General features: G+C 41.5%; 1 protein-coding gene and 1 long non-coding RNA gene across 9 annotated transcripts; one reads left to right on the forward strand and one right to left on the reverse strand.

The window, feature by feature from the left end:
- Positions 1–472: 472 nt before the first annotated feature.
- Positions 473–26,950, reverse strand: LOC118923367 (uncharacterized). 2 transcript variants are annotated; one of them, XR_005029183.2, is made up of 4 exons: positions 26,807–26,950; positions 23,170–23,235; positions 17,493–17,615; positions 473–1,683 (listed from the first exon to the last, which is right to left on the reverse strand). It is a non-coding gene; the product is annotated as an uncharacterized LOC118923367 (long non-coding RNA). The 2 variants fall into 2 exon arrangements; XR_008994432.1 differs by lacking the exon at positions 473–1,683 and adding an exon at positions 16,565–16,708.
- ZSCAN16 (zinc finger and SCAN domain containing 16) lies at positions 16,242–25,041 on the forward strand. 7 transcript variants are annotated; one of them, XM_036907076.2, is made up of 5 exons: positions 16,242–16,558; positions 17,173–17,626; positions 18,463–18,592; positions 22,472–22,582; positions 24,395–24,530. In XM_036907076.2, the coding sequence occupies exons 2-4, from the start codon at positions 17,243–17,245 to the stop codon at positions 22,558–22,560; spliced, it is 603 nt and encodes a 200-aa protein (XP_036762971.2). In that variant the 5' UTR covers positions 16,242–16,558; positions 17,173–17,242; the 3' UTR covers positions 22,561–22,582; positions 24,395–24,530. The 7 variants fall into 7 exon arrangements, with proteins under 7 accessions (XP_036762971.2, XP_036762972.2, XP_036762968.2 ...); XM_036907077.2 differs by having other exon boundaries at positions 24,337–24,479; XM_036907073.2 differs by lacking the exon at positions 22,472–22,582 and having other exon boundaries at positions 17,140–17,626; positions 24,395–25,041.
- Positions 26,951–27,960: the final 1,010 nt, after the last annotated feature.

A 27,960-nucleotide genomic window follows, 5' to 3' on the forward strand; every position in this document is an offset into this window, starting at 1 on the left:
TGTATATTCCTTTCGAGATTTAGAGACTTTCTGAGTCCTCCTGCCCCTAAAAATTGATAGACATGTTCAATAAATATTTACTGAGTGCCAACTATTGTCACCAGACACTCTTCTTGCAGTGAAGATTCATCACAGAACAAGACAGATGAAAACCTTTGCTCATGGAGCTCTTCCTTGTCAGAGGAGATAACAAGAAAGGGGGCAACAAGAAAGGTCTAGAGAGGGATGCCTTCTCTGGGCCTCAGTCCCCTGTCCCTTATCCTCCCACACCTGCCGTGAGCAAATTAACTGACAGCTGGACCAGAAATTAAATATTTTCAGAGCTTGGGAAAATCACTTGAACTGTGATTTCTATTTCAGATGGGAACATTTCTTAAAGGTTCCCTCCCTTTTTTAAAAAAAAATTTCCAAATTCTAATGAGCTCTGCATTTTACTTCCTGATAGGTCCAAGTGTTTTCACATATAAAAGTGATGTTTAAAATGATTTGTTGTGGTGTAAAAATAATGCGCTGACAAATTATCTAGTGACTAACCCATCTGCTCAGAAAAATGCTCCTCCCTGATAAGCTCTTTCTGCTGACAGGGTGTGGGGACATTTCACTAGCGTGTTCTTATCAGCCAGCACAGCAGCACAATGTCCAGACACTGGATGCCTGAGGTGGGCAGAAGAAACCACTGAGCAGGAGCCAATTTTCAGAAAAGGGAAGCGGGCAGCTAAGAGGAAGCTTCTGGGTCATACCTCAAGTGGGTTCCTAAATCTGAGCTGGGGTCTCCAGTCCTTGACAGATTAAATGATTTAAGGCATGTTTGCAGTTCCCAGACTCTTTTCATGACCTGCAGTAATCCTCATGGTTACTCTGTGAAATAGAGAGCACGGTCCCTATTTCACACTGAAATACAATCAAAGTGGGAGGGTAACTGCTCAAGGTCTCACACACAGGGAAGTCATATAATGCCCCTAATACCACCTCAGGAGGGTGCTTCCTCCCTTTACTACATACACTCCCTGTTGGGACTTAAAATCCCTATAATTTACTTAAAAATACCGGCATGCTAGAAGAGCCACAAAGCAGTTTTGTGTTTTATTATCAAATACCAGTGAAATTATTCAAGGTATGTAGTGGAAACCAAAGGCCAACTGGGATCCTGCTCACCTACTGAGGACACCTTCCTTTGGCTGGGTTAACTGCCTCTCGATGAGTAGCAGGAGTCTGTTGATAGCTCCACACGGCCTTCATCAGGGCAGTCTTGGTGGGACGTGGCCACAGTCTCTCCTTTCTGCCAACCAAGGCCCTCCTACCCTTCCTCCAGGTCAGAAGCGCTTTCAGTCTCCTAACCTGTAAAGTGGGATGAATAGCTTGCCCTCTCTGAGTGGTTTCATTTGAGTTTTGACAATTGAGCCTCTGCTATCTTTAGCACTGTTCTCCTCTATGTGTTCTTCTTTGAAATATGAATCAACAATTCTTAGAAAAATGCAGGTTTGGGTGTGTGAGGTGGGGGGAGTGGGGTCTGGTCACTAGTTTAGAACTTTGCAGAAAGGTTGGAGGTGTCACAGCAATTGTCAGCAGAGACGTGTGAGAAGCTCAACCGCAGTGCTGTCCTTGGAGGGCAGGGTTGGGTGAGGGCAAGGTGATGCCCACGATGGCTCATCAGGGTGTGGTGACCAGACATGCTCGCACCGACTGCCTGGGGTAGACCAGAAGCACAGGGAAAGAAGATAAGAGAGATGGAATTTCTCTGTCTCTGTGGAAGGGGAAATCACAAAATTGACCACATCCATACCAATTTTCAAATACTGTTGAGATCAGTAAAAAGAGAAAGGAAGGAGACCATATAGATCATGAAACCATCCCATAAATAATGAAAGTACCAGTTGCTCCTTAGGAGTATCTGTTTCTAACTGACTTTGAAGGAGGCAGCAGGTAGAAGCAAAACAGCAGTGCCACAGCTACTTTCTGCAAATGGTGACTGCAGACCACAGGACATTTCTACATGGACACATCTGAAGGGCTGTGTGCCAGTTGAGGCCGCCCTATCCTAGAGATTTGTATAATGGTTCTGTCCCTTTATTCTATATTCTGGGAAAAGCCCTTGGCCCCTCACGATGGGGACTCATCTGGCAGGTGCTAGTCCCCCATGAGCACTCTGTGAGCTCACACTCTCCCATGGGCCTCAGTTTCCACAGCTGTCCTGGTTCCTTCCTCCATGCAGATTCCAATGTGGAACTTATCCCTTTTGTGTGAATCCCCAAACCATTGTCCAACAGGTGAGGTGTGTTGCAAATATTGCCATTCATTGTGAGAGGGACTGTCAGTGGAGGTGCTCAGATGCCAACCTGCATACCCTCCTTTCTTTCCCACCAGCCTGTCCCCAGGGCCCATGCCCTCAGGTGACCCCCTTTGCAGATGAGACTCAGCTTCCCCACCTCCCACTCTGCCTCAGCTCTGCTTACTGGGCCACCCCCTCAGCCCATTCCTCAGCCTCCCACTGCCTTCTCAGCCTAGGCCTGCCCTTTGCTTTTCAAAAACTTTGAAATGCTATGCTAAAATAAATGCTATTATTCTTCAGCAACACAGAAAGATTTGCAGGTCCTCTGAAAATGTCAGTTTTCCTTTTTCTGTCCTCCACCAATCTCTCTAAGTGCAGGGAAAAGTCTAGAGATATTTCCCAGTGATGATATCAATTTACACCCCTCCCTAGAATAGAAAACAAGCATTAGTTTTGAATAAAACCTTTTCTGTTTCTTCAGTAAACAAAAACACATACGATTTAATAATGTAGTGATTTGTTATTACCTGTTCCTGAAGTAACACCTGCTGAGCCCTGATGCGAAGGCCTTGGCTCATTCTGCCTCCCCAGCCCCAGTGCCTTCCTCCGCCCCAGGCAGCATCCTCTCCTCCATCTCTTCTTTTTTTTTACATTTTGAATATCAAGATTTATACACAAACCACTAACTATAATATCTGTTAAGAGAATATTTATAAAGCTAAATTTATTTAGTGGAATTTGGATTTCTATGTGAAGATTTCATATCATTCCAGTCTTGGGTCCTGGAGAAGGGAAGACAGATGTTTTCTTTACCATTTCACTCTTTTTGCTGCTCCCCTACCCACTCCTAACCCTCAATGCCAGCAGTTGCAGACTTGAGGAGAGGTATACATCAAAGTGATATCCATGATTCCATGATCTCTTCCGCATCTTCTTTATCCATCCTGCCAACTCCCAGGTGATTGCCTCCTTCCATGACACCCACCTGGCCTCCTGTGCTGGCCCTGCTGTTTATTTCCTTTGTACTCTTTGATTATTTCACACATCTTTGTCTTCTTTCTTCATTTTCAAATGGACTGTTTAAAGTTTCAAGAATTTTAAGCTTTGAGGTCACCTACAAATACACACCCCAACAGTGATGTGCACTTAAGTTAATGACACCACCAGGCAAGTGTCAGTTTCCTCACTTGCAAAATGGAAATGAAAACAGTGCCTTCCTCATAAGTGATGCTGTGAGGATTAAATGAGATTATATTCCCAAGAGCCAAGCACCATATTGACACATGAGGAGGTGTCACTAAATGTCAGCTTTTATCAAGCTATGGGTGATAATCAAGACAGAAGGCATGGCCTGGGCCAAGAAAATGAAGACTTGATCAAATCAGTGAAATAACTGGCCAAGCCAGGAGAAAAGCATCAGCCAAGCAATGACTAGATGACTGTAGATCAAAAAGAAGCCTGGTTGTTAGCTTGACTTTTCAGCCTTTCAGGCTATGGAAATGTATTTCGTAGACCACACGGTTTCCTGGGAGATTGTTCCAGCCCCTAGGAGGAGCACAGTGTGTTCCCTCTACCATAGCAAGAATAGAAGTGATGTCAGTGCTCAGGCCACTGAATGCCTGGAATGGAAGGGGAATTCCCCCACAGGTCACTGTAATTCCCCAAATTGGAAACTTGGCCAAGTGGCCAGAAGGCTCAAAAGGGACCGCTGCTTGTCAACCCATGGTGACTTGGTTGGGTTTCAGGCAGGTATTACTATGAACTTCTGCTGTGGCTCAGGCTGGCATGTGGCTCCTGTCCTGACTCAGGGAACCACTCATGACCTTCTGACTCACCAGCCCCTTCCTGTAGCTTCTCTGTACCCGTCCCCCTCGCCCAAATGCTAACAAATGATAAAACTCAGAACCAACAGTTATTACACATGCACTAGTGCCAATTACTGTGTTATTCTATATCACAACAGCCTACGAGGTGCACACATCTGCTATCCCTTTTTAACAAAGGGAAGGGTCAGTTTCAGGCTGCAAGCTTTGGGTAAATTGCCTAAGATTACATTTTGTTGATTTCAAAATACAAACCCAAGCACCATGGTTCCAAAGTCTACATTCCTAGCTACTGGACATTGGAAACTGGGCAGATCTCAGTACACAAAATTTAGGGGTGGGATCAACATTATAGCTAACTTATTAAACAAGTGCCTATATGATTTGAAAGGTAGTAAAATGGCTGTTTATATAAAACAAACAAGCAACTTCTAAAATAACATCCATATTTCCTGAAATTCTGATATTGCTCATTTCTTTAGACCAACACCATAAGACTCTACACAAATGGTATCTGCTAGGGAAGGAAACAACATCTACTAAGTATGCACTGTATATAAGGTCACCACCACAGCTCTTGGGTGATCCTGCAGCACACTGAAGTTTGAGAACCTCTGCCCTAGGGGATGTCCCCATCTCCCTGCTTCAACCATCACCTTTTGTAGTTGACCCAAAACTCTCTCTGTTCTTGTTCCTGAGCTCAACACTCTCTCTTCCTGTAATCTGACAATATCTCCACAATATCTGACTATATCTGGCACTCAGCAGCCTTGAAATCAAATTAAAAAAAAAATCCAAACCAGATCCTCTCTGATTTCTCCATTCGTCAAGGTCAGCACCATCTCTCCACCACCCAGACTGGAAAGCTCAGTCACCCTGGGGCCTCCCTCCAATTTGAGAGGGACGGCTTATTTCCATAGATTCTGCCTTGGAGGGCCTCTGGAAGCAGCTTTCCTCTGCTTCCCAATCATGTGGTTTTATCCTGTTCAAAAGCTCATTCCAACACTTTTGACCCCCACCTGCCCACCAGCTCAGGACGGGGCTAATGGCCTGGGCAGTAGCTCCTGTCTGGTCGGCCTCCTCACACTCTGCAGCTCTGTTCACACCAAGGCTATGACTGTGTGAAGGCTCTTCACCCCTCAAATGCTGTATCACTGAAGGCCTTCCACAGGGGGCTCTAACTCACCCTCATACCACCTTCTCCAACTCCCAGATGAGCACCAATCCCCTGAAACAGCTCCTGTAGCTCTTTCTCTCCATGTGAACATGCCTTAATTTTTATTAAGACTCTCCCAAAGGTGCACTTTCACCAAGGCCTTTGCTGGAAGCTCTTGAGTAGCTTTGACACAGACAAAACAACAGACTTGAGGAGTCTGAGCCCTCCACTTAGCAGCAGGGTGGTCATAAGGTAGCCAACTCCACACAATGGGATTAAATGAAGTGATAGGTAATGATGGGCGTTAATGGGAATAGACTGACTTGGGGGCCAGAAAGACAGGTATTTGCATTTCAGCTCTGCTATTGCTGGCTACACAGCCATAGTCAGAGTCTCTGGACTGTAACTTGATTTTTCTCATCTGCAAAAATGGGAACCATAAATAATATCTTTTTCGGAGGACTTTTGTGGGGATGCAAATGAACAAATGTGAAATGCCTACTATGTGACCCTCAATATTGGCATTTATTACTGTGTATTTTATAGTGCTTCCCACCTTACAAGGTGTCAGACACATTTACTGTGATCCCCTCCTTCAGCCCTTTGAACCTCTCTTAAAATGTTTACTTGTTTTTGCCACGTTTTCTACTTATTTTAAGATTGTCCTATCCCTTGACAAAACTTCAAGCTTCCTGGCCCAGGAAACATTATTTTACCCTTTGTATCTATTGTAGAAGCTAGCATGGTGCCTGGCACACAGACATAGCTCAGAAAATGTTGGGTTAAGTTAAACTTGAGGAGAAAACAGAAGCCCCAGGCAAGCTTGGAGGGCATAGTACAGTAGGGACCCCCAGGACCCTTAAGGGTTGGCCTGAGAACAGCTAACACCTGAGGGACACAGAGCAATCCAGGATAAGGGTTTTCCAAATTTACCAACTTGACAGCTTGCTTGGCTGGAGATGTGGCAGTGCAGGTGGTATGTGAGGAGCAGGACCTGCAGACACTCAGGCGGGGTTCCAATTTGGGTTCTGCCCCTAACTCCCTGAACCTCAGTTCACTCATCCATCCATAAGGCCAAATAAGAATAATAGTACTAACTCCAGAGTGTTTTTGACATTAATTCTGTGCCAAGCACCTGGCATAAAGACTTTCATCTTTGACAATGATGACTAAGTGACTTAAGAGAAGATGGCCAAAGGGTGGAGTCAGCCTCATCTCTAATCCCATGGAAACCCCACCACATTACACCATCTTTTTGGTTAAAGGAAACCCCCATCACAGTCCCTGCCCTCCCAGGGGCTCTTAATGCAGATGCCAACTACTGAAAGTGAGGCTTTAACCATGTGTCATGACCACCTGCTTACAGGTACCCTAGGGGGGAAGTGTCCTGGGTGCAGGGGATATGGACTGCTGTCCACACTATCTACACCCTCCAGTGAACTGAGAAGCCCAGCAGTGGTCATTTTATCCCTGAGGTAACACTGTCAGGAGCCTCCAGTCCAGGCTGGCTGATTCCAAGCCTCAGCTCTCTCCTCGAGATCACATCTCAAAGAGGAAAAGGACATAGTCCTTGTTCTTTGGAAGCTTGCAGTCTAATCCCAGCTTTCAGAGAAGAAATGATTTCATTTGAATGATGTGATCAGAAGAAAGACACATCATGTATCCCTAATGACCAAATATTAAACCAAAGCCCTCAGACTCCTTACTGATGGACTGCTCCCTACCAAGTCCTATTAGTTGGAGAAATGTGCCCCCTGCCCTTTGAATCGCCCTTCTCAGCAGAGGAACAGAGCAAAGATCTGACTCAACTCTCTCCCTACAGCTGTTTTCCGGGTATCTGCACTCTGGAGAAAGAGGAGAAACAGGTAGAAAAGGACACAACTCTCTCAAGGCCTGAACTGATGTTACAAAAAGCAGAGCAACTCCAGCCAAGGAGCAGCAGGGAGACACAGAAATCTGTCCTACCAATGGGTAGGTGATGCTCCATGGCATGGGAAGCTGATTTCTTGAAAGGGAAAGGCCCCTTTTAGCCCCAGTATGCATACTGGAGGGTGCTGCAGCACTTCACTGCTCTGAGGGACTGGGCAGCAGCCAGAAAGGTCATGGACTCCTCAGGGGGACAGGAAGGCTGTGCCTTGGTGCTGCGCTGTGGACATGAGGGAGAGCTAGTGGGCTTTCAGCGTTTCCATGTATGACTTCCGAGACATGGGCTTTCAGCATCTAAAGTGCTTATATCCTCACTGTGGTGCCCATTTACTTCCTGATGGGGGGTAACCTGGAAGAACACATCAGGCTAAAAGAAATAGGAACCCCTAATGCACATACAAGACTATTAAACCAGAAGCGACCTTGAAGATTTAGTCAAGTCAGTCCAGCCCCCTCCTTTTACTGCAAAGAGACAGGCCCAGAGAATTGAAGGAACATGCCCAGGATCACACAGCCAGCGGATGGCAGGAACCACATTTTCTTAGCAGGATTTCCATACTCTTTCCACTACATCAAATTACAGAAAAATACATGACAGCACTGGGGGGAAATGAGGAGATTCATTCATGGACTCTCAAAGCAGCCATGCAAATATGGCTTATCTAAAGCTACAGGAGTTCCCAACTCTCCCTGAAATTCTGAGCCCATCTTTTCCCAGCCTGGGTAGAGATTAATGTGTTGACATCCTTGAGGAGAAGAACCATGGGTTATTCACTTAGAAAAAAACTTTTTATTAAGGTATTATTTATATACACTCTTATGAAGGTTTCACATGAAAAAACAATGTGGTTACTACATTTACCCATATTATCAAGTCCCCACTCATACCCCAATGCAGTCACTGCCCATCAGTGTAGTAAGATGCCACAGATCCACTATGTGCCTTCTCTGTGCTTCACTGTTCTCCCCATGATCCCCCCACATCATGTGTACTAAACATAATACCCCTCAATCCGCTTCTCCCTCCATCCCCACCTGCCCTCCCACACCCCTCCTCTTCAGTAACCACTAGTTCCTTCTTGGATTCTCTGAGTCTGCTGCTATTTTGTTCCTTCAGTTTTGCTTCATTGTTATACTCCACAAATGAGGGAAATCATTTGGCACTTGTCTTTCTCTGCCTGGCTTATTTCACTGAGCAAAATGTCCTCCAGTTCCATCCATGTTGCAAATGGTAAGATTTGTTTCTTTGTTATGGCTGAATAGTATTCCATTGGGTATATGTACCACCTCTTCTTTATCCATTCATCTACTGATGGACACTTAGGCTGCTTCCATATCTTGGCTATTGCAAAAAGTGCTGTGATAAACATAGGGGTGCATCTATCTTTTTGAATCTGAGAAGTTGTATTCTTTGGGTAAATTCCAAGGAGTGGGATTCCTGGGTCAAATGGTATTTCTATTTTTAGTCTTTTGAGGAACTTCCATATTGCTTTCCACAATGGTTGAACTAGCTTACATTCCCACCAGCAGTGTAGGAGGGTTCCCCTTTCTCCGCATCCTCACCAGCATTTGTTGTTCTTAGTCTTTTCGATGTTGGCCACACTTACCGGTGTGAGGTGATATCTCATTGTGGTTTTAATTTGCATTTCCCTGATGATTAGTGATGTGGAGCATCTTTTCATGTGTCTGTTGGCCATCTGAATTTATTCTTTGGAGAACTGTCTCTTCATATCCTCTGCCCATTTGTTAATCAGTTTATTTGCTTTTTGGGTGTTGAGGCGTGTAAGTTCTTTATATATTTTGGGTGTTAACCATAGGTTATTCAATTCTGATGCCCCTGTCCACCTCCCACTTCTCTCTTGTCCAGCCCAGTACCTTCAGGGAATGAGGAGTGGGTGCCAGTGGGCATGGGACCCTCTGCTGGGGCCCAGTATCATGAGCTTGCAAATGTAAAATAAAAGAATGAATGAATCTTCTGTATTTTCTAATTTACAATTTAAATTAACATCCTTCCAAATTCATAAAAATGTGGGTGTTTTTAAAATACAAACACCAGAAAAAAAGTATTCCACATCTGTTAATTTCTACAATGATACACAACTTTTTTCAGATATTCAAATGGCATTTTATGTCCTTAAATATAATTTTATACATTTGTTCATATAGGCACTGTATTTTGTTACATTTATTCCTAAGTGTTTTTCCCAATTAAAAAAAAGTTCAAACCTACAAAAGAAAGGAACACCTCATTTACCCTTCATCCTGGACTGATCAGTTGTTAACATTTTGCCATATTTGCACACCCTCTCTCTCTTTCTTTTACAAAGCATTTGAAAGTAAGTTTCTGAAACTGGATCACTCCACCCCTAAAAAATTCTGCATGTGCTAAAAGCAAGGACATTTTCCTATGTAATCACAATGCCATTATCACACCCAAGAAATTTAATACAGATGACATTTAAATTTTTAAATGTAATTTAATTCAGAGTGGAATATGTTGAGAATAAATTGAATGTTCACAGCTTAGTTACAGTTACTGAAGAAATTTAACCTTTCCATGCTGGTTGACTTAATTAGCAATGTCAACGTGGTTGAAATTGATTTGCATTAGTGCCAGTCTGGGTTCTGCCCCAGCCTCCAGCACCTCACCTCACCTCAGGGAAAATGCTGAGCTTTTCACATCCTAGGCACTGGGTCTGTAAAGAGACAGGCTCAGTTAAGGCTGCAGCCTTTCTCCTTCAGAGGCTGGCTTCTAGGCTCTTCAGCTAGTCATGAATATTCTAATACTAGACTAGCTTTGGAGAGATCTGGAAACTGGAGGAAAGCAAGAAAAAGCATAGCTTATAGCTGTCGTCGTGTTTCAACTAAAACACAGAGCAGAGCATCATGTAGATATATTTTCCACAGTAATGTTGTGTTCTTATTTGCTCTGCCTTCTGAGCTGGCATTTCTAATCAAGGGTGTTAGTAATGCTCCGGTTTCCTATAAAAGCCCCACAGGCTCCACTTCATTAGTTGTGTGAAACTACAGTGGAGCAGTAAGGAGAGGCACAGTACCAGAAGAGAAAGAACAAGTGCCTGAGAAAGCCACATCTGAAAATGGCTACAGAAACCTGAAACAAGGTGGTCTTCTTGAAGAGAAAGAGACTAACAACTTAAAAAAAAAATCTAACAAAGTTGCCAAAGACACAAAGAAGTAATTTGCAACCTCTAGTCAAGGTCCTTAGAACACTTTTATCTTAGAGCTTCCTTAAAAAGGGAACAAGAATGCATTTACTGTAAATAATATCCTGCCTTTAAGAAGTGAGATGCTCAATCAAGGGATTAAGGAACATTTGAGGGAGGACTGCTCAGTCAGCAGATGGCTTTGCTGCCTAGTGCATCAGAATCCTCAAGTTCAGTTACTTAAATGTGAAGAAAAGAAACCTATTCTTTTTTGAAACTGGTAAAAATTGTGAAGAGTGTAATTCCCAGAGCTGAAAGAACTCTATTACCAAAGGAAGTGAAGACTGTGGTTCCATACTTGCCAGATGACTAACAATAACAAGAGAAAATGAATGGATTTCACACACACATTGACAGATTGACAGGAAACTTGTACTTTGACTCCTTTCTTAATAATTGTTTTTATTTGTCCCACTATTTTCCTCAAAAGAAAAAACCATGCAAATGTGTTGTAAAGATTGACAGTTGGCATCTGTTAAGGTAGCAACTGTGGCAGACTATTTTGCAATGGCCAGAATAAAAACATCAAATGATGCATGCAAGTTCAAGATGCATCAATGCTCGTACTGCAGACCTACTTCTTAAAGTAGGCAAGCAAAGTTGAAAGAACTTTTAAACCTGATGGATCTATTGGGAATGGAAATCTAAACAGTTGTACCTACTGCAGTGAAACGGACATTGGGGCTAGAGGAAGTGAACATGTGTTTCTGAGATTCCCTTGTTCAGCCAAAGAGTTAGTGCTCTTTCTTTTGTCTGACAGTGGAAAATGTCATAATGATACATCCAATTATATAATTTGCTGCTTCTTTTTTCTTTCTTGTGTTTATCTGAGATCACACTTTCCATGTATCTCTGTAGTGCAGAGAGTGGAAATTCTGAGAGGTCTTACCTGGGGAGTCTCCTCCATCCTACCCTCTCACATCCAAGAGCAAAATGATGCCTGCCGATGAATGAGCTTGGCTCTAAAGATACTATATCCTGTGCATTTTCTTATAAATGTGGAGGTAAAATTTTCTTTCATGAGAGACTGCACAAAAGTGGTTTAGTAGGAAGCACATTAGAATTAAGGTGCTTATGGTATTCATGCCTGTAGCTCAATTCCTAATTTATAGTTGTCAGAATTGTGGCAGTTGGGGTTTGCAACAGTGACAATAACAAAAATCCTCCCCACTTCCCCATCAATTTTCTGATGAGTTTTGAGAAGAAGGATTTGACTCTGACCAGCCCTTCAGACCTTTACTTTGTGTGGCCCTAGCACAGCTTGGACACAAGACCCAGTTACCAGATTCATGATCCCACTGCAAAAATAGACTTTTTGTTATGTTCCTTTAGGTAGATGATGTTTCTTCTGGAAGTAATTTGGAAAAAAGTCTTTCAGCCAATGTAGTCATTATTAGTCTCACTTTTAGTTTACCTCTTGCGATCTTACATTATTTTGTCACTATGTCCTGTCTTCACAACTAATGTTTCACTTTCCCAGGGATGGGCGCCAAGCTTCCTCAGTTCCCAGCATGACTACCTGTATGTAGTGTGCAGGAATTCCACGCAATCCCTATTTTGATGCTAATTATGGCCACTCCCAACTACTGCCACCTGCTGCATTTCTTCGAATATTTAGGCATATGAGGTAGAAAATCATTCAATGGAAAAAAAGCTCTAGGTCACTTTTAAGCCCCTCCTGTCTCCTTCAGAATTCTCTGAACCAGTTGAAAATGAGCACATTTTCTGAGAAACACAAGCTCAGCTTCACCCTGTTTACATATACAAAGAAAAGAGAAGTCTTTATAGAGCTGTACCTGAGGCAACTGTGACAACCAGAGCCCTGAAGACAGAACTGCTCCAGGTCCAGGAGATGCCCTGTCACCCCAGATCCAGACCCTGACTGCTTCCTGCTCCCTGGCTACCCTGGAGGCCATTGGTGTGTCAGCCAGGCACAGGGTGCCTGTGGAAAATGCCTTTCTTTTTTTCGGCCCAGAGTTGCCCACATCTCATTCTTGGAATTGCCTGAAAGTGGTTTTGCTCTGGATGCCTGCACTGACATAAAGACAAAGAAAGATTTGTTCTAGGAAGGGTGGAGGAGGCCTCAGAGAGCAAGTACTACTTGTGGAGTTCACAGAGATTCATCATGGAATCCATTCATCTCGCCTGGATTGAGGGAAAGCTACTATTTTTGCACAGTGATTCAGTAGACCTTGCTTAATGAAGGCATGAATTACTTCCTCCCCTGGTGTGTCCTGATCACGGCCAAGCCTCAGCAACACACGTGCCCCCATGAATTTCTTTCTGGCAGCTGGTAGTACCTTGGGGGCTATAAAGTCTGGCTGCTCAGGTCATATTGAGGACCAATTGCATTTGAACCTTTGGAGTTTGAGCCCAGGCCCTTTTCTTTCTAAAAAGCTTGATGTATAAGTCTAACACATAGCCAGAGGCAAGAACCACTGGCTGACTCAGTGGCAGTTGTCCCAGTCCTCCTTCCAGTGATTGGCTGACTGTGAATGTGTTGAGACACAAGGACAGGTCCACTGGAAGCTTCTGGGACAGGGTTCATCACTTCTAAGGAGTGTCTTGCCTGGATGTGACTGACACTTGGTAGAGCTGCTGCCCAGAAGCCACTAGACATCAGACCCTGATATGGTGTCTGGAGTTGGCCTGACTCTGGCCTGCTTCAGGTGGGTAATCATTCCTTGCCTTATTATTAAGTCTATAAAAGCATGGTTTAGAGAGACAAATATTCTAAACAATTCTTCTAACCCTAGGGAACAAGCCTGGGAATCATGTTCCCAGTTTAGGTACCCACCTCCTGTCAAACACCTGATCTCATTTTCTCTGTCCCCCCACCTGCAGTGTGGGAGAATGTTGGCCCAACCACACCCAGGTTCTCAGAGGCTGTGAATTCCCCTGATGCAGTCTGGATGGGAGGGGCTCAGGAGGTGCTGGGAGTCAGGCTCTGAAGACTACCTCTCTGGGAAGCCAAGGTGCTTTCTTCTGTGTGCAACCCACCAGCTGACCACCTCAGGTGGGGAGCCCACCATGTGTCAGGCACCAACCAGATGCTGTGGGAACATATGCCAGTAAACCTTTATAACAGCCCTGTGAGGTATGAGATTTCCACCCCAGTTTTGTAAGAGGAAGGCGAGGCCCAGAGAGGACCCACAGTGGTGAGGATGGTTGGATCTCCCTAGTTCAGCATGGTGGAGGGCACATACCAGCAGCCCTCAGAATGCCTGCTAGTGTGGGGCAGAGAGACACTGCCTACCTGGGCATCAGGCAAGCAGAAGACCCCATCTCTGCTTTGCAAGTTTCTATCTGAGTGACCTCAGCAAAACGGCCTATGCTTTGAGCTGGAGTTTGGGTGTGGGGTGTCTCTCATATATAAAATGAGGGTCAGAAAATCTACCCACCATATACCATGAGGCAGCAACTAACTGATGGCCTGGCCTGCCACTGTGCTCAGCAAATGCTGGCTGTGTTCTCCTCAGCCTCTACAGTCTCACCCAAAGTGCCCCAGCTATTTACTCACAACAAACTGGGGGGCTATGGCAGTTACTGAAACACAGCAATGCCATCACAGCAGGCACATGTGTGGGAACACTTCTTAGTGGTAGTGGAGAAAAGGTGTGGAGCCAGCTGAGACCAAGGTCCTGGAACAGATAAAAAAGAAACCTAAGCAGGTAAGAGCCTGTACGTTGACCCTCACTTGGCCTCTGCTAAGGAAGAGGGGCCATCGTGGCCTGTTTTGGGGGAAATAGCTCCTCTGAACTGCAGTAGCACTTTAGGGCCTGATGTGGCCTGACTGGCCAATCACTTAAATATCTGGAGTTTTTATAAAAATTCTTGGTTCTGTGGAGAGACAGCAGTGCAAAATAGAGCTAATTCCAGAACTCACTCCTACCTTCCATCTTGAGTCTGAATATCTCAACAGGGCCCTGCACAAAAGGATGCAGGGGAGCACCGGCTGATACACCATGGTTCAGCCTCTTGCCTGTCACGTGATGCCTCCTGCTGGCCTCACATCTCCAGGAGGTGGCAAAGTGACCTCTGCTGGCTGGAACTGCCACCAGCTGCCCTCTTGCTGACAGGTGGTAGATGGTGTCAAGGGGCGAAAAAAGAGTCTGTTCTCCAAGGAATGTAACCTGGACATTTCCCAGGTTATGATTTCTACTTCTTCACAGGGGCTGACCAACTGCATTTCACAGTTGGGATTCAGTTGGGCTTCATAATGGTGTTCATTCCCTGGGCCTCACGGCTTTCCTTGATCGGAACTGTGGGGGGCCTGGACAGGAAAATGTGTCATTATGAGACCTCCAACTGTGAGACCTTTGGGAAACATCCAGGACCTGAGTGTGGCACATAGGCCATTCCTCTAAGAAATACTTGCACACGTTCTTACTGACAGTGCACCGGACAGTATTAAAACTAAAACATGAACATTACTTTATGAATGCCTGTTCTGTGCCAGGTGCTGAATGAGGTTCTTAACCTACTTTAGGGCTGATTTTCACACCAATTCCATGAAGTAGGTATTAGTATATTCACTTTAGAGATTAAGCAGACTTAAAATCAGAAAGACGTGGAAAGTGGCAGAAGCAAGCTTCACACTGGGGCAGTCTGAAAACATGTACTTAATCCCACCCACTTCATCTTTGACCTCTCACCTCCATCTCCTGACTCCTGCTTCAGCTCTCTGTCTTGGTATTCAAACATTCTTCATTCTAGGCCTTAACATTTGCTATCCCTCTTCCTGAAACATCTTTACCTCTTATGGACCATTCACTCATTTCCCTCAATAGTTGCTTAACTGTAAATGTACTACCGATCACCCTATTTAAAATTACACTACTTCATCCTCACCCCAAACTCCATATTTCCTTTATTTTCTCCTGAGCAGTAACATACACCATCTAATACACCATATGTTTTGTTTATTACCTGACTCCCTGACACACACACACAAAATTACAAATTCCATGCAGGCAAGGCTTTGTCTTGCTCTATAGTTCTAGCTTTCAGAAGAGTGCACATTGTGTTGACAAGTATAAGTAAACAAGAACATTGCTAGTGTGTTCTGTGATTGGTAATTTGGCACTAACAAAAATACAAATACCCCTACTCTATGCTCTAGTATTCTATATATGCTTGCATGAGAAATCATGTATGTTCACAGTAATTTACTGCAGCAGTATTTGAAAAAGAAAAGATTGGAAATGCGGGAATTAATAAAGGGAAACCTCTCTAAAATGAAATAGGGAAGCCAGAAAAGGGAGCCCAGTGCCACTCAATGTCAATTATAGGAAGAATTGTCAATTATAGACCCCAACAATAAAAAGTCAATTACAGGTCCAAAAAGGAAAAGATGTACTTTGCATCCCCTACAAGAAATCTATTACACCTGCAACTCAGCCACTGAGAAATCATCAACTCCTCCCAACTTCTCCATAAATTACTGGTTCCTCTGCTTTGTTGGACTTGGCTATGGCTTTGCCATAGCTCCATGTGTTGGATTAGTTTTTTGTTTTTCCCTTATAAACCCATTTTTGCTAATAATATTACTGTTTTGTTTTTTAGGTTAACATAACATGACCATTAATGGGGTATTTATTAATAAATTATGACACATATAAACAATTGAATACTATGCATGTGTTTAAAAAAAAAAAGCAAGATAGAGAAGCCCTTTATGTACGATGTCCAAAATGGTAGGTGGAAAATAAGCAAGGTGCAGAAATGCTACTATATAAGGACGGGGGAGGAGGAGCGAGGGTAATATATATATGCTGAACCGATATATATGTCACGAAAAACATTGGTTGTCAAAACCAGATGCTGTGGGACATCTATTCTTTCTAAATTTTGAACCAGGTGAATATATTATTCATATTACTTATTTAATAATTAAACCGAAAAAAAAATCTTGAGTTGGAAAACGTTTTTTTGAAAAGAGCAAAGACGTACGTGCGGGGCCAAAAGCCCCGCCCGTGAAGCTTACAGGACCGGAGAGCTTCGCGGACTCGGGTCGCCGCCACCGAGGCGAGGATTCCTAGAGTGGCCCGGAAGTGCCCTGTTGACAGCGGCCGGACGCTGATTGGCTTGTTTAAGTCTAGCCTTTGTTCCGGGCCCCAAAGGGCACTAGCTGTGGCACTTGTCCCTATCAGGGTGTGAGGTGAGTCTCTCCCAGCTCCTGGGTGTTGAGGAGGCGGGGGGCAAGGCACAGTTGCGGTCAGCAGCAACCCCCTCCCGCATCTCCCCGCCCCCCGCTGGCCCCTCTCCCCATGCTTCGACAGAGCGGCAAGAGTGGACGTGGGCCGAGCCTCTGGAACAGAACAGGGTGAAAAGGGGTCAGTGGTTGAGAGCTGTTACCCAGAGGCACCCATCTAACCCCCTTCCTAGGTTTGTGCACGTACACCACAACCAGGGACTTCTAGGGAGCCGTGCACCTCAGGCTGTGGGATGAAAATAGCCTTTTAACAAAGCTGTCATACTAAGTGTTTATTAGAGTTTACTAGTCCCAGCTGTCAGGACAGGGACTTTGCGTACGTTCTCCTACATACACATCAACCCTATGAGAAATGTTAGAATTTTACAGATGAGGATCTGTAACTCAATAGGTAAGTAACTTGCTCTACAGTACACAGAGCCCAAATTCAAATTCATGTCCTTGCTTCGGTGTTCTTTTTGACGGCCTCCTATCAGACTGTTTTCTCTGTTCAGCTCTGGTTCCTTAAAGGGTGTTCATGTTCACAGCAGCTTTTGTCATTTCTCCTCATTTTTTATTAGACAAGATTCTAAGAGATTCTCTTTGAATCAATCCCAGATAGAGGATTAGACTCCTGAAAAACAGCCTAGAATGGCCACAGCCCTGGAACCTAAGGAACAAAAAGGACTTCCCATAGTTGAAGCAGAAGACCATTCCTGGGGACAGGACTCCATCTCCCAAAAGTGCTGTCTTCATAGAAGGGAACTCTTCAGGCAGCACTTTAGGAAGCTCTGCTATCAGGATGCACCTGGACCCCGTGAAGCTCTTACCCATCTCTGGAAGCTTTGCCGCCAGTGGCTGAGGCCAGAATGCAACACCAAGGAGCAGATTTTAGACTTACTGGTGCTGGAACAGTTCCTGAGCATTCTTCCTAGGGACTTGCAAACATGGGTGCAGGCACACCATCCAGAGACTGGAGAGGAGGCAGTCAGTGTGCTGGAGGATCTGGAGAGAGAGCTTGAACCTCAAAAGCAGGTGAGAAAGGAGGCAGTTATTTGGGTGTGAGAGATCAGCGTATATGGACCGAACCAAAGCAAAGGCATTTTGTCCATTTGAAAGGCTAAGATCAGTGAGAAGTTACAAGAAGGCAAATAAGTATCAGAGGAAAACAGAATTTTCTAACATTCATAGCTACCTATAAATAAAATGGACTATGTTGTAATAAAAAACTCCCTTTCCATAGGAGTATTCAAGTTGGGGTTCAAGCAGATGTCAATGATTTTATAAAACAGCACTGTCCAATAAAAATATAATGTGAGCCTTATATATTAGAATTTTCTTGTAGTCTCAGTTTTAAAACAACAAATGAAATTAAATATATTTTACTTAACCCAAAATATGTAATCAAGATTTAAAATGAGGTATTTTACCTTCTTTTCTTGTACTTGGTTTTCAAAATTTGGTGTGTATATTTCATATATCTCAGTTGATACTAGCCACATTTCAAGTGCTTAATAACCATATTTTAATCATGGCTATCATATTGGACAATGCATTATAGAAGAAATGCTCCATTTGGTGGAAGTTGGGCTAATTTTAAGGTACCTTCCAAAGCCCAAGACTATGATCCTACACCTCTGCAAATCACCATGAGAAGAGACACTGAATTTCACTCTCCAGCATCCTGAACTACAGAGATTACCTTTGTCTCGTCTTTTTTAGTCATTGCCATTTGTAATTGAATGAGGATCTGACCATTTTTCTATGTCCTTGGTCCCTGGCAGATGCTTCTTTTGATCTTTTCTCTGAAATTCTTTCAGTTCTTTCACAAAATCTAACTTACAAGACCAATCATACTTCATCATTCCCAGGTGACAGCCAATTCAGGAAAACAGGACGCACTCTTGGACAAGTTGGGAAGGCCTCATGAGTCACTGACTGTCCAGCTCCATTCCAAGAAGACCCAGCAGGAGCAGGAATCTGGGGATACCCAAAGAAATGGTAAGGAGCAAGAGTTTTGTACATATGAGGAAAAGGCGGTTCCTTAGGTTACAGAGGAGTGTTCTCACTCATCTTCTCCTTCTCTAGAAGATTTTACCCCTTTTCCTACCCTGGCCCCCATCATAGAAAAAATTGTATTTTAGCTTTTCATTAGACTTAAAAGCTGCTTTTTGGTCCAGTGGGTGGGAAATGATATTTAAATACTCATTCAAATTAATAATATCTTATACTTCTGTTATCTGATGATTCTAGTTCCAAATTCCCTTAAATTTCCATTTTGAGCAAGAAGATTTGTATGACACCCTGTATTTGTCTGTTAGGTCTGCCAGAACAGAATACTGCAAACTGTGTGGCTTAAACAACAGAAATTTATTTTCTTACAGTTCTGGAGGCGGGATGAGACCTCTCTCCTTAGCTAGCTGACTCACTGTGCCTTCACATGGCCTTTTCTCTGTGCACACACACACTCCTGGTATTGCTTACTTTTATAAGGATGCCAACACTATTGGATTATGGTCCCACCCTTAGGACCTCATTTATCCTTCATTATCTACCTAAAGGCTCTTTTTCCAAATAAACTCAAATTGGGAGTTACAGCTACAATATATAAATTTTGGGAGGACACATTTCAGTCCATAATACCCCCATGCTAAAAGAAGTAAGGGAGAGAGCAAGAATCAGTCAGTATAGCAGGTTTTTTGTTTGTTTGTTTCTCTGTATGTCAGACTGACTAATTGTAGTTTGCTGATCAGCTAGCTAACTATTTAAAAGCCAGGTGTCTAGTGTATCCCCAGGCTACAATAAAAAGGAGACAAACTTGAAATTCCAGTTTGCCTGAACTCTACTCTTCAGTACTCCTTGCTCTGGAGGTTCTCACATCCATAATGCCTTCTCTGGGCAGTGTGTTATACTGTGACCTATTCTGAATTCCATTCTTACTACTTTAAATTTTACCAATATGGCTTTCTCATTCTCTGGGATCCATGCCAAGTGATTTGTCTAATCTAAAAATTTTTTTTAAGCTAAGATATTTCTAGCTGACACCTAAAAAGTATGACATTCGATTATGTATAATTTATATTTAAAAAACATAGTTTTATATCTTTTAGTGCTTTAAAATGGAGTTTTGGCTATTGGTTGACTTTAGAAGTGAGGTTGAGATTCCATTTTATTCATTTCTCATTTTTCATTAAACATTCCTTGATCAGCAGCTATATACTGAGCACTATTCTAGATATTAGGAATACAAAGGTAAGACACTTATGTTCTTCTCTTTAAGAAATAGAAAAGTGAGCGGTTAAAATACACTGTACCAAGAAAAGGATAGCTATCCCTGTGGCAGCCCTGCAAAAGTATCACAGAGTAGGTTTGTTTCAGCTGAGATGGTCAGGTGGGTGGGAAGAGGGAGCATTCCAGGCACAGAGAACAGTGTAGACAAAGATTATTTTAAAATATAAAATCAAAGGTCCAAAGTCTGTAACTGAATGAGAAAGGCATATAATGAATTTCTCTCAAATATGAGGATGGTGGACCAGGCTGGAGAGAGAGGCTCTAAGGGGAAAAAAAAATCAAAAGATAGTAAGTAAGCAGAATGAACAAATCTGATTGGATATGGTGGCAGGGGAGGGGGCAGTGTCTTACTTCAGTCCAAGTTTATAACTTGGGCAACTTGGCAGACAGCAGTATAAGTAACAGAGAAAAGTCAAAAGGGGGATTTATATGTGTGAACAATAGAGTAAATTCAATTTTTATGCCTGTGAATATTCCATGCCTGTGAAACTCCAAATAAATAAAATCCACTGCAGGAGGTATATTTTAAAATATGATTCCAGATACAGGAGAAAAGGTAAGAGATTTAAGAGTCATCTCTGGGTAGATGATAGAAGACATGGTGGATGATAGAAGACATGAGTATAGATGAAGTTGGCCAAGAACATACATAAAGTAAAAAGAGAAGAGAGCCACATGCAAAATTTTGAGGCATGCCACCATTTGAAAAATTTGGGTAGAAGAGGAAGATTCTGTGAAGGAGACAGAGCAGGGACTATCAGAGTGTTAAGCAGAAGAGGATGGTATCACTGAAGATAAGAATTCAGCAAGATGTTGTGAATGCTACTATTAGGACACAGAATAAGGACTGGTAAGAGTCCACTGAATTTGGCATTTAGAAATTATCATGTAGTTTTATCAAGAATAGTTTTAGGAGGCAGAAACTAAAGGATGCAAACTTTTACTAAGCTTTGATAAGCTTAACTGTGTGGAGTCTTCATCTATTTTCTGGGAGGAGGCATATAATGAATTTCTCTCCCTACCTTTGGAAGAAGATAGGATATACTCTCATAAAATAGGTCATAATTCTGTGTAGAACAGAATTACTGATTATGACTAGTGGCTTATCTATGCAAAACTCTTAAGTTCTAGATCTTGGCTTGTTTTTGTATAAATACTTCTGGACCACGTTCACTCTGCTTTCCATTAGCATAAGTCCAGAATGATATACTTTTCCTGTACCTAAAATTGTAGAGGCTCACACTTGTGCTACTACCACAATAACTTTTTATGGGAGTACTCTACAGTTAAAATACTAATTTTCTTAATCTAATTAGGTGGATTATGCCTCATGAGATCTAACAATCCTGTGAGGCCTGAAAATTCTTAGGGAAGTATATTCTGTCTACATTTAACAGTATAAATAAGACTTTTTTTCTAAAGTACACCACCAACAACCTTACACAATTTTTATCTGTGTCCCCACCACCACCACTACACTCCTCACCAAAAAAACAGACAAGCAAAAAGCAAAACTCACCAAAACAATACTTCTCGGCCCCACACACAAAAAACTAGAAATCACAACACCTACATTTCAAGAAGTGCCTCTCAACTTTATTAATAAAAAAGTATTTAATATCTGGTCTAAATCCTGATTTTAAGTTGAAGAACTATTCCCACAGTACCTGTGACTTGTACAAGTTTCCATAAGGAATTAGAGGCTGAGCTGAGATTATCAGAATCTGGGCTCCTGCCTGCTAGTTCAGAACAATTTTAAAAGCCATCATGATAATGTACCAAAAGCCAATATCTTTTAAAAATAAATTCATTATTTAAACAGAGAAACTGTTTTTTATGCAGTATTTCTTGTTCAAAAAAAAAATCATTCTGATCCATACTAACAAGATAGTATTAGTTGTTGACTACAGTAATGGTGCTTATCTCTGTAAATATAATGAAATTATAATAGTTACTTAATACAGAATTATATATATGACAGAAATGAGGTAGCTGTGTATCCTGCAATTCTTTGTAACACATTTCAAAGGGAACTTTTTGGATATGCTTTTAACCCATATCACTGCCTCTCTCCATTAGCATTAAGTGATAGTCTACTTCATTAACTCTGTTACAGTTTCACTTCATTCAGCATTTAACCTTGTCCTTTCTCCCCAGACTGTCAAGCAAGTTGTACATATGGTAATCAAATGGTGTTTGTGAACTTACCTTATCACAGTGACCAGCAGGCCTGGATTTACCTGGAATTGTAACTGATAAGGTCTCTTGGTATTACATATGCCAAAATAACATTGGAAGAACAGCTCTGGCAAAAGATGTTCAGACCATATATTCTTAATTTTGTTCTGAAACAAGGTTTCTTGGAATCCTATTAGCCAGGGACTAGGAGGCACTTGGAAGAGGTACATAAACAAGGCCCTGAAATTCCAATTGACCAAGAAGTAGGCTGCAGGTCCCTCAGATAAGAAAAGTTCACATTTGACAGCTTCCATACAATTTTATTTACATTGTTCAGTTGCAGATATAAGGAACAAGGTTACAATTTGAATTACTGACCAAGTAAAACAGAGCCTTTATTTTTTTAAAAAGTCTTTCAAAGTCTTGGTGAGAGATTTTTCTCCAGATTTCTCCTGAAGTTGTGGGAGAGACTCATGCTGAGGACTGGTAGATTACTGTGAAGATAAAGAACTGACCACTGGGGTAAACTCTTTGAGTACTTTTTTTTCTTTAATATTCATCTTCATCAATAAGCCACATGAAAGCCAACCAGAAGTGATTCCAATATGTAAAAGAATCTGTTGAGCCAGTATGTTTGTTTAAGAACACTCTTCTTAATGGTATAAGAGTGTCTCCGATTTCCATGATTTGCTTAATTATTACCCTACTAAATTGGCAGTACTTCTACCATGCATTATACTTTTATAAATGCTTTATCATACATTCTCTCATCTGATCAAATAATAGGTAAAGACTAGGACAGAGATGATAAGAAAGCCAAAATGGTTATCATCTGCCAAAATTTAAACAACCATCAGCAGAGCCAGGACTAGAATCTAAACTTTCTAACTCTAGTCCTTCTAATTTCTAGCCAGAGATAATGCGGCAATTAGAGTCCAAAACAATATCATCTTACAGCAAATAACTAAACTTTGAGAAAGTCTATTGCCTGATTTTAAAAAAATGATTGTAAGGAGGAAGGTAAGATTTCAGAAAATTTTGGTAGCAAGGTAACAATGAAGAATGGAATTCATGGACCTGAGCTCAGCCAGAGCCAGTGTTTTCCATACCCAGCCCAGGCATTGAAATGTCCTGGTAGCTCTTGCTGCTGTATCCATCATGCCAAGTGACACCACCTGTGATTAAATGATCATTGCACAGTTAGGATTCCTAGGTTTGGTGAGATGTTGGTTTCAGCATGGCCAAAGAGGTGACATCTTTTACCTCTCTAAATCACAAAACAACTATTTTCTTATAGAATTCAACTCAACAAATATTTATTGAGAACTTGCTGTGTGCCCAGTTCTGTGCTAAGCTTGTGGTTGAGGACATGAGGATCAGGAAGAGGGAATAAGTGCATGCAATGAGATTAGGTAAGACTTTCTGGAGGAAACAGCATTTGAGACAGACCCCGAATAACAGCTAGGTCATTAGTTCTCAAAGTCTAGTCCCTGGACTAATCGTATATATCACACCAGGAAACTTGTTAGAAATGCAAATTCTTGGGCTCTACTCCAGCCTCGTCAAATCAGAAACTATGGTGTGGTGGGAGGCCAAATATCCATATTTTAATAAGCCAGAATCCAGTTGATTCTGAAACACCAAGCCAGGATTTAGACAGGAAGAGATGACAGCAAGGACTTTAGTTTCAGAAAAAAGGATTCAACCCACCACATAGAGCAGACCATCCACTGTGACTTCATGCTTATCTTCCTCCCTTTATTTATCCTGATCTGCATGCTCTCTCTGCTTTTACCTAATTATTCTTCATACACTCATCCCTACTGTGATGGTTGCTGTTTACTACATTCCTTTCAGATTCCCAATCCCATTAACGTCTGAAGTCACTTTTGCTTGATTTTACTACCTCCCTATGTTTGCAGCCCTTGCGTGTTTCTCTCAAACTTTTACCTCTCCCACCCCATCTCTGTTCTTTTATCTCCCTGTCTATCCCTCATTATTATTCTTGGCATATCTACATCACCATTTACTATTTACCACTTTGCACAGGATTACCAGGTAACCCCCTAATTTTTTTTTTTTTTTTTTGCCTTTTCCTCCCTTTATTTATTCCCAAATAAAGTATCTTGCTATCTTCCTTACTGGCCTCTTCTTAATTTCTTCCCTATGTTGTCAATACATGTTTTGATGGTCCCAAATATCTAATTTGTGCATTGTATGTGACTTTTCATTTTTTATAATGCTTTTATAATATTTACATGTTCTTTTTTCCATAGGCTTTTTGTTTCTCCAACTTGGATTAGGACCTGTTTGTGTACTGTTTGTTCATTACAGGTAATAAAACCAAAACTAAGAAAGAAGAGTCATCCCACAAGGATATGCCTGAGGATATGGAATTCCTTGGGAAGATAAAAGACAGACTTAACAAAGACATTCCTCAGCATTCTGAATTCAAAGATGCTACTGAAAGTGAGGGCAGATTTGAATGGCAGCAGAAGGAAAGAAGACACTATAAATGTGATGACTGTGGAAAAAGTTTCAGTCATAGCTCAGACCTTAGTAAACATAGGAGAACTCACACTGGAGAGAAGCCCTATAAATGTGATGTGTGTGGAAAAGCCTTCATTCAACGCTCACATCTCATTGGGCATCATAGAGTACATACTGGAGTGAAACCTTATAAATGTAAAGAATGTGGGAAAGATTTTAGTGGACGCACAGGTCTTATTCAGCATCAGAGAATCCACACAGGTGAAAAACCGTATGAATGTGATGAGTGTGGGAGGCCCTTCCGTGTAAGTTCAGCCCTTATTAGACATCAAAGGATTCATACAGTAAATAAGCTCTACTAATATGTGGGAAGTAACAAAAGTTCTTTAGATGGTCAGGCCTAGTTAATTATCAGAGAATCTATCCTAGGGACCTTATGATTATCCTGAATGTAAACAAAATTTCAGTCATCATTAAAAATTTCTCTGGCACCATAGAATCTATCTGAGTAAAATTTCCTTCTCTTTTTAAATTAGTTCAGTTTCTTAGGAGGAATTCAGTTATTCTTGAAAGCCTTGTCTATTAACATGACTGCTCACTTGCAGCCCAAGATAACCATGTTTTTTGGTTGGAAGACAGTGAATTTTACCTTTTGGCTCTAGCTCCTTTTTATTTGACCATTCAGTGTTGACTTTAGGCAAGACATTCAAAATTTTTCTCTGCCTTCATTTCTCCTTCCATAAAGTGTAGCTGACTATAATAAAGGCCAGGCCCATCAAGTATGTTGTATTAAGTTAAAATAGATGAACACTGCTTTTGAAATTAAGAACTGAAACAACACTATTTGTTTTCTATCATTACTGATATAAGGGCCTAAATATTTATCATTTTATTTTAAAGTAGGGGGATATTATAATAATTTTGTGGAATATGTTTATCAATGGTAGGAAACCATTACAAAAGACAGCAGGAAAATATTCTGGAGAAAGGAAAACAGTAAGTAATCCATAGGAGCTGCTGGGAAGTGGATAACAGTGTGTTAAGGATCTGTAACTGGATAAATCACTTCTAAGTCTCAGGTCATATAAACTGAGGGAGCTAGGGAGATTGGCCTAGACTCTACTGTCCAGTGTGGTAGCCAGTACCCACATGTGGCTATTTATTAACTCAGATAAAATGGAAAATGCGATTCCTTAATGATTAGCCACATTTCAGCTACTCAATAGCCACATGTGGCTAAAAGCTTCTATATAGGACAGCATAAATACAGGTCATTTTTATCATTTTAGGAAGTTCTAAAGTATACTACTATCCAAGTTGATACCGGTAAGATAATACCTCCAACTTTTATATTGTGTGATTCTGAGTTCAGGCAGGTAGTAAAAGAGACAAATGAGGTGGCTGCAATAGCAACAGGAGATAAAATATGAACACCCTAAAAGAAAATATTTTAGTAATAATAACTTATATCACTTCTTCAGCCTTGAGAGGAGTGTATTATAATTGAAGGAAGATGATTATTAAAGTAAATGCAATAACCTAATAACCTAAACTAAAAACTTAAACCACTAACTCATCTCTATAAAAAGAGTGTAATTACCTTTATAGGTAATATCCCCTTTCAGACGCCCTACACTAACGAGAAACAGGGACTCTCAGGACACTGATACTTTAAGACAGTGAACAATCCACTTTTTTTCTTTTTAGCTTAAAAATGTATTATCATTTCATGTACTTGTAACAGATTTACATCCCAATTTTGAGAATTTGATAACATGACAGGAATTATGGCCAAAGGCCCAACACATTCAAATATATAACCCCATCAAACTTCCATGAACCATTGGTTCTAGGAATAGCCATCACCAAAATGATCAGAAGTGATCTGATCTCTTGTTGAAGGTATTAATTATACATACTTGCTTTTGTATTGTGTTTGAGAGTAGGAAAACCACCAGAATCATTTTTGTGTCTACTAGTATTGGAAGATGAATCTTAATCATTCCTTGCAACACCACAAAGATAAACTAAACTTTTATGTCTTTTGAACATAATACTCCTTTAAAAGAAAATGTTTACTTTGTTATAACAAACAATATTTTTAAAACATTCTGTCTCACACTCATATTTGTTTTAATGACATAATTATCTGAGCAATACTTCAAAGATTTTTTTAATGGTCATTGAGATAAAAGTAAAGTATTAAATATTTAGTATTAGAAACATCCTTATTTAAAAAAAAAGTTAGGTTCTTACCAAGTCATAGCTTTTGCTCCTTTACCGTTCTGCAAACACTGTCATGTGTAGAAGCTGTTCACAATCTTTGTAAACAGGAAACTCATGTTTCTGATTTTATGCTTCCTTGAATTTAGAGAGGCTTCTGCAATGGTAAAAAGTAATCTTGACTACCATGAGATTAGCTTTCCTAAAATTGGTAAAGACACGACAGATTTATTTTCCTTTATCATCTTCTGTATGACAGAGCAATCTACTCAGGTTGTAGTTTTGAATCTTGTTATGTACAAAGAATTGTTCTAGTCTTAGAGTTGTTATTACCTCAAAGGCTGAGTGAAGACTAGTTTGGAGCACTGAGACCATGCTACCCTTATTAGATTTGGTGTTGACTTCAAATTGCCACCATAGTGTCCACCACTTGATGTTGACCAGAGGGGCAATGATAATAGTCAAGGAGGGACAGAAAGATATGGGGCCATAGATGGCCTAGAGTGATGTAGGCAAGAGAAGAAAGTCCAATGGGACATGAAATAACTGTAGGCATAAGCCAAGGATGCATGAAGCTAAATCTAAGTAGTTGCTGGTACTTTGAAGAAGCTGGCAATGTCCTAATAAGTCTGCAGAACCCCACAGAAAAAATTGGTGTGGGTGCAACCAGTTGGAAAACAGAGCTCTGAGTTCAATCACAGCCACAGATATTGGAAGAGCAGATGTAATATGTTAGACACTAATCAGAACCACTGAGTTTTAGCAGAGCCAATCTAGATGGATAGCATCTGCTTTAAAAGGAGCATGAAAAAGAAAAGAAAAAAAAAGGAACCTGAATGTAGAAGGCAGTTTCTCAAATAGTTGTGTCAGAAGCATGTGCATGGCTTCTCCCACCTTTTTGGAGAGAGGACTTTTTTTTGAGGGAGGCAAGAACTTGTACTTTGTAGTTTTCATGACTTAACAGGATAGATATGATTGTAAAAGGCATTTACAGGGAGTATGAGGGGCAACTCTGACACAGATGAGGGATGGTGGTAAAGTGATTCTGAATGAGGAGCCAACAGCTATGAAGGGAGAAAATATATGAGTGTTGGGATAGGAGGGAAAGTAGGTATGTGTGGGCACTGGTGAAGAGGGGCAAAACAAGATGAGGAGAAAAGGATGGAAGGGGAAGAGAGTTAAAAAAG

Source organism: Manis pentadactyla, chromosome 16 (genome assembly GCF_030020395.1).
Source record: "Manis pentadactyla isolate mManPen7 chromosome 16, mManPen7.hap1, whole genome shotgun sequence".
NCBI lineage: Eukaryota > Metazoa > Chordata > Mammalia > Pholidota > Manidae > Manis > Manis pentadactyla.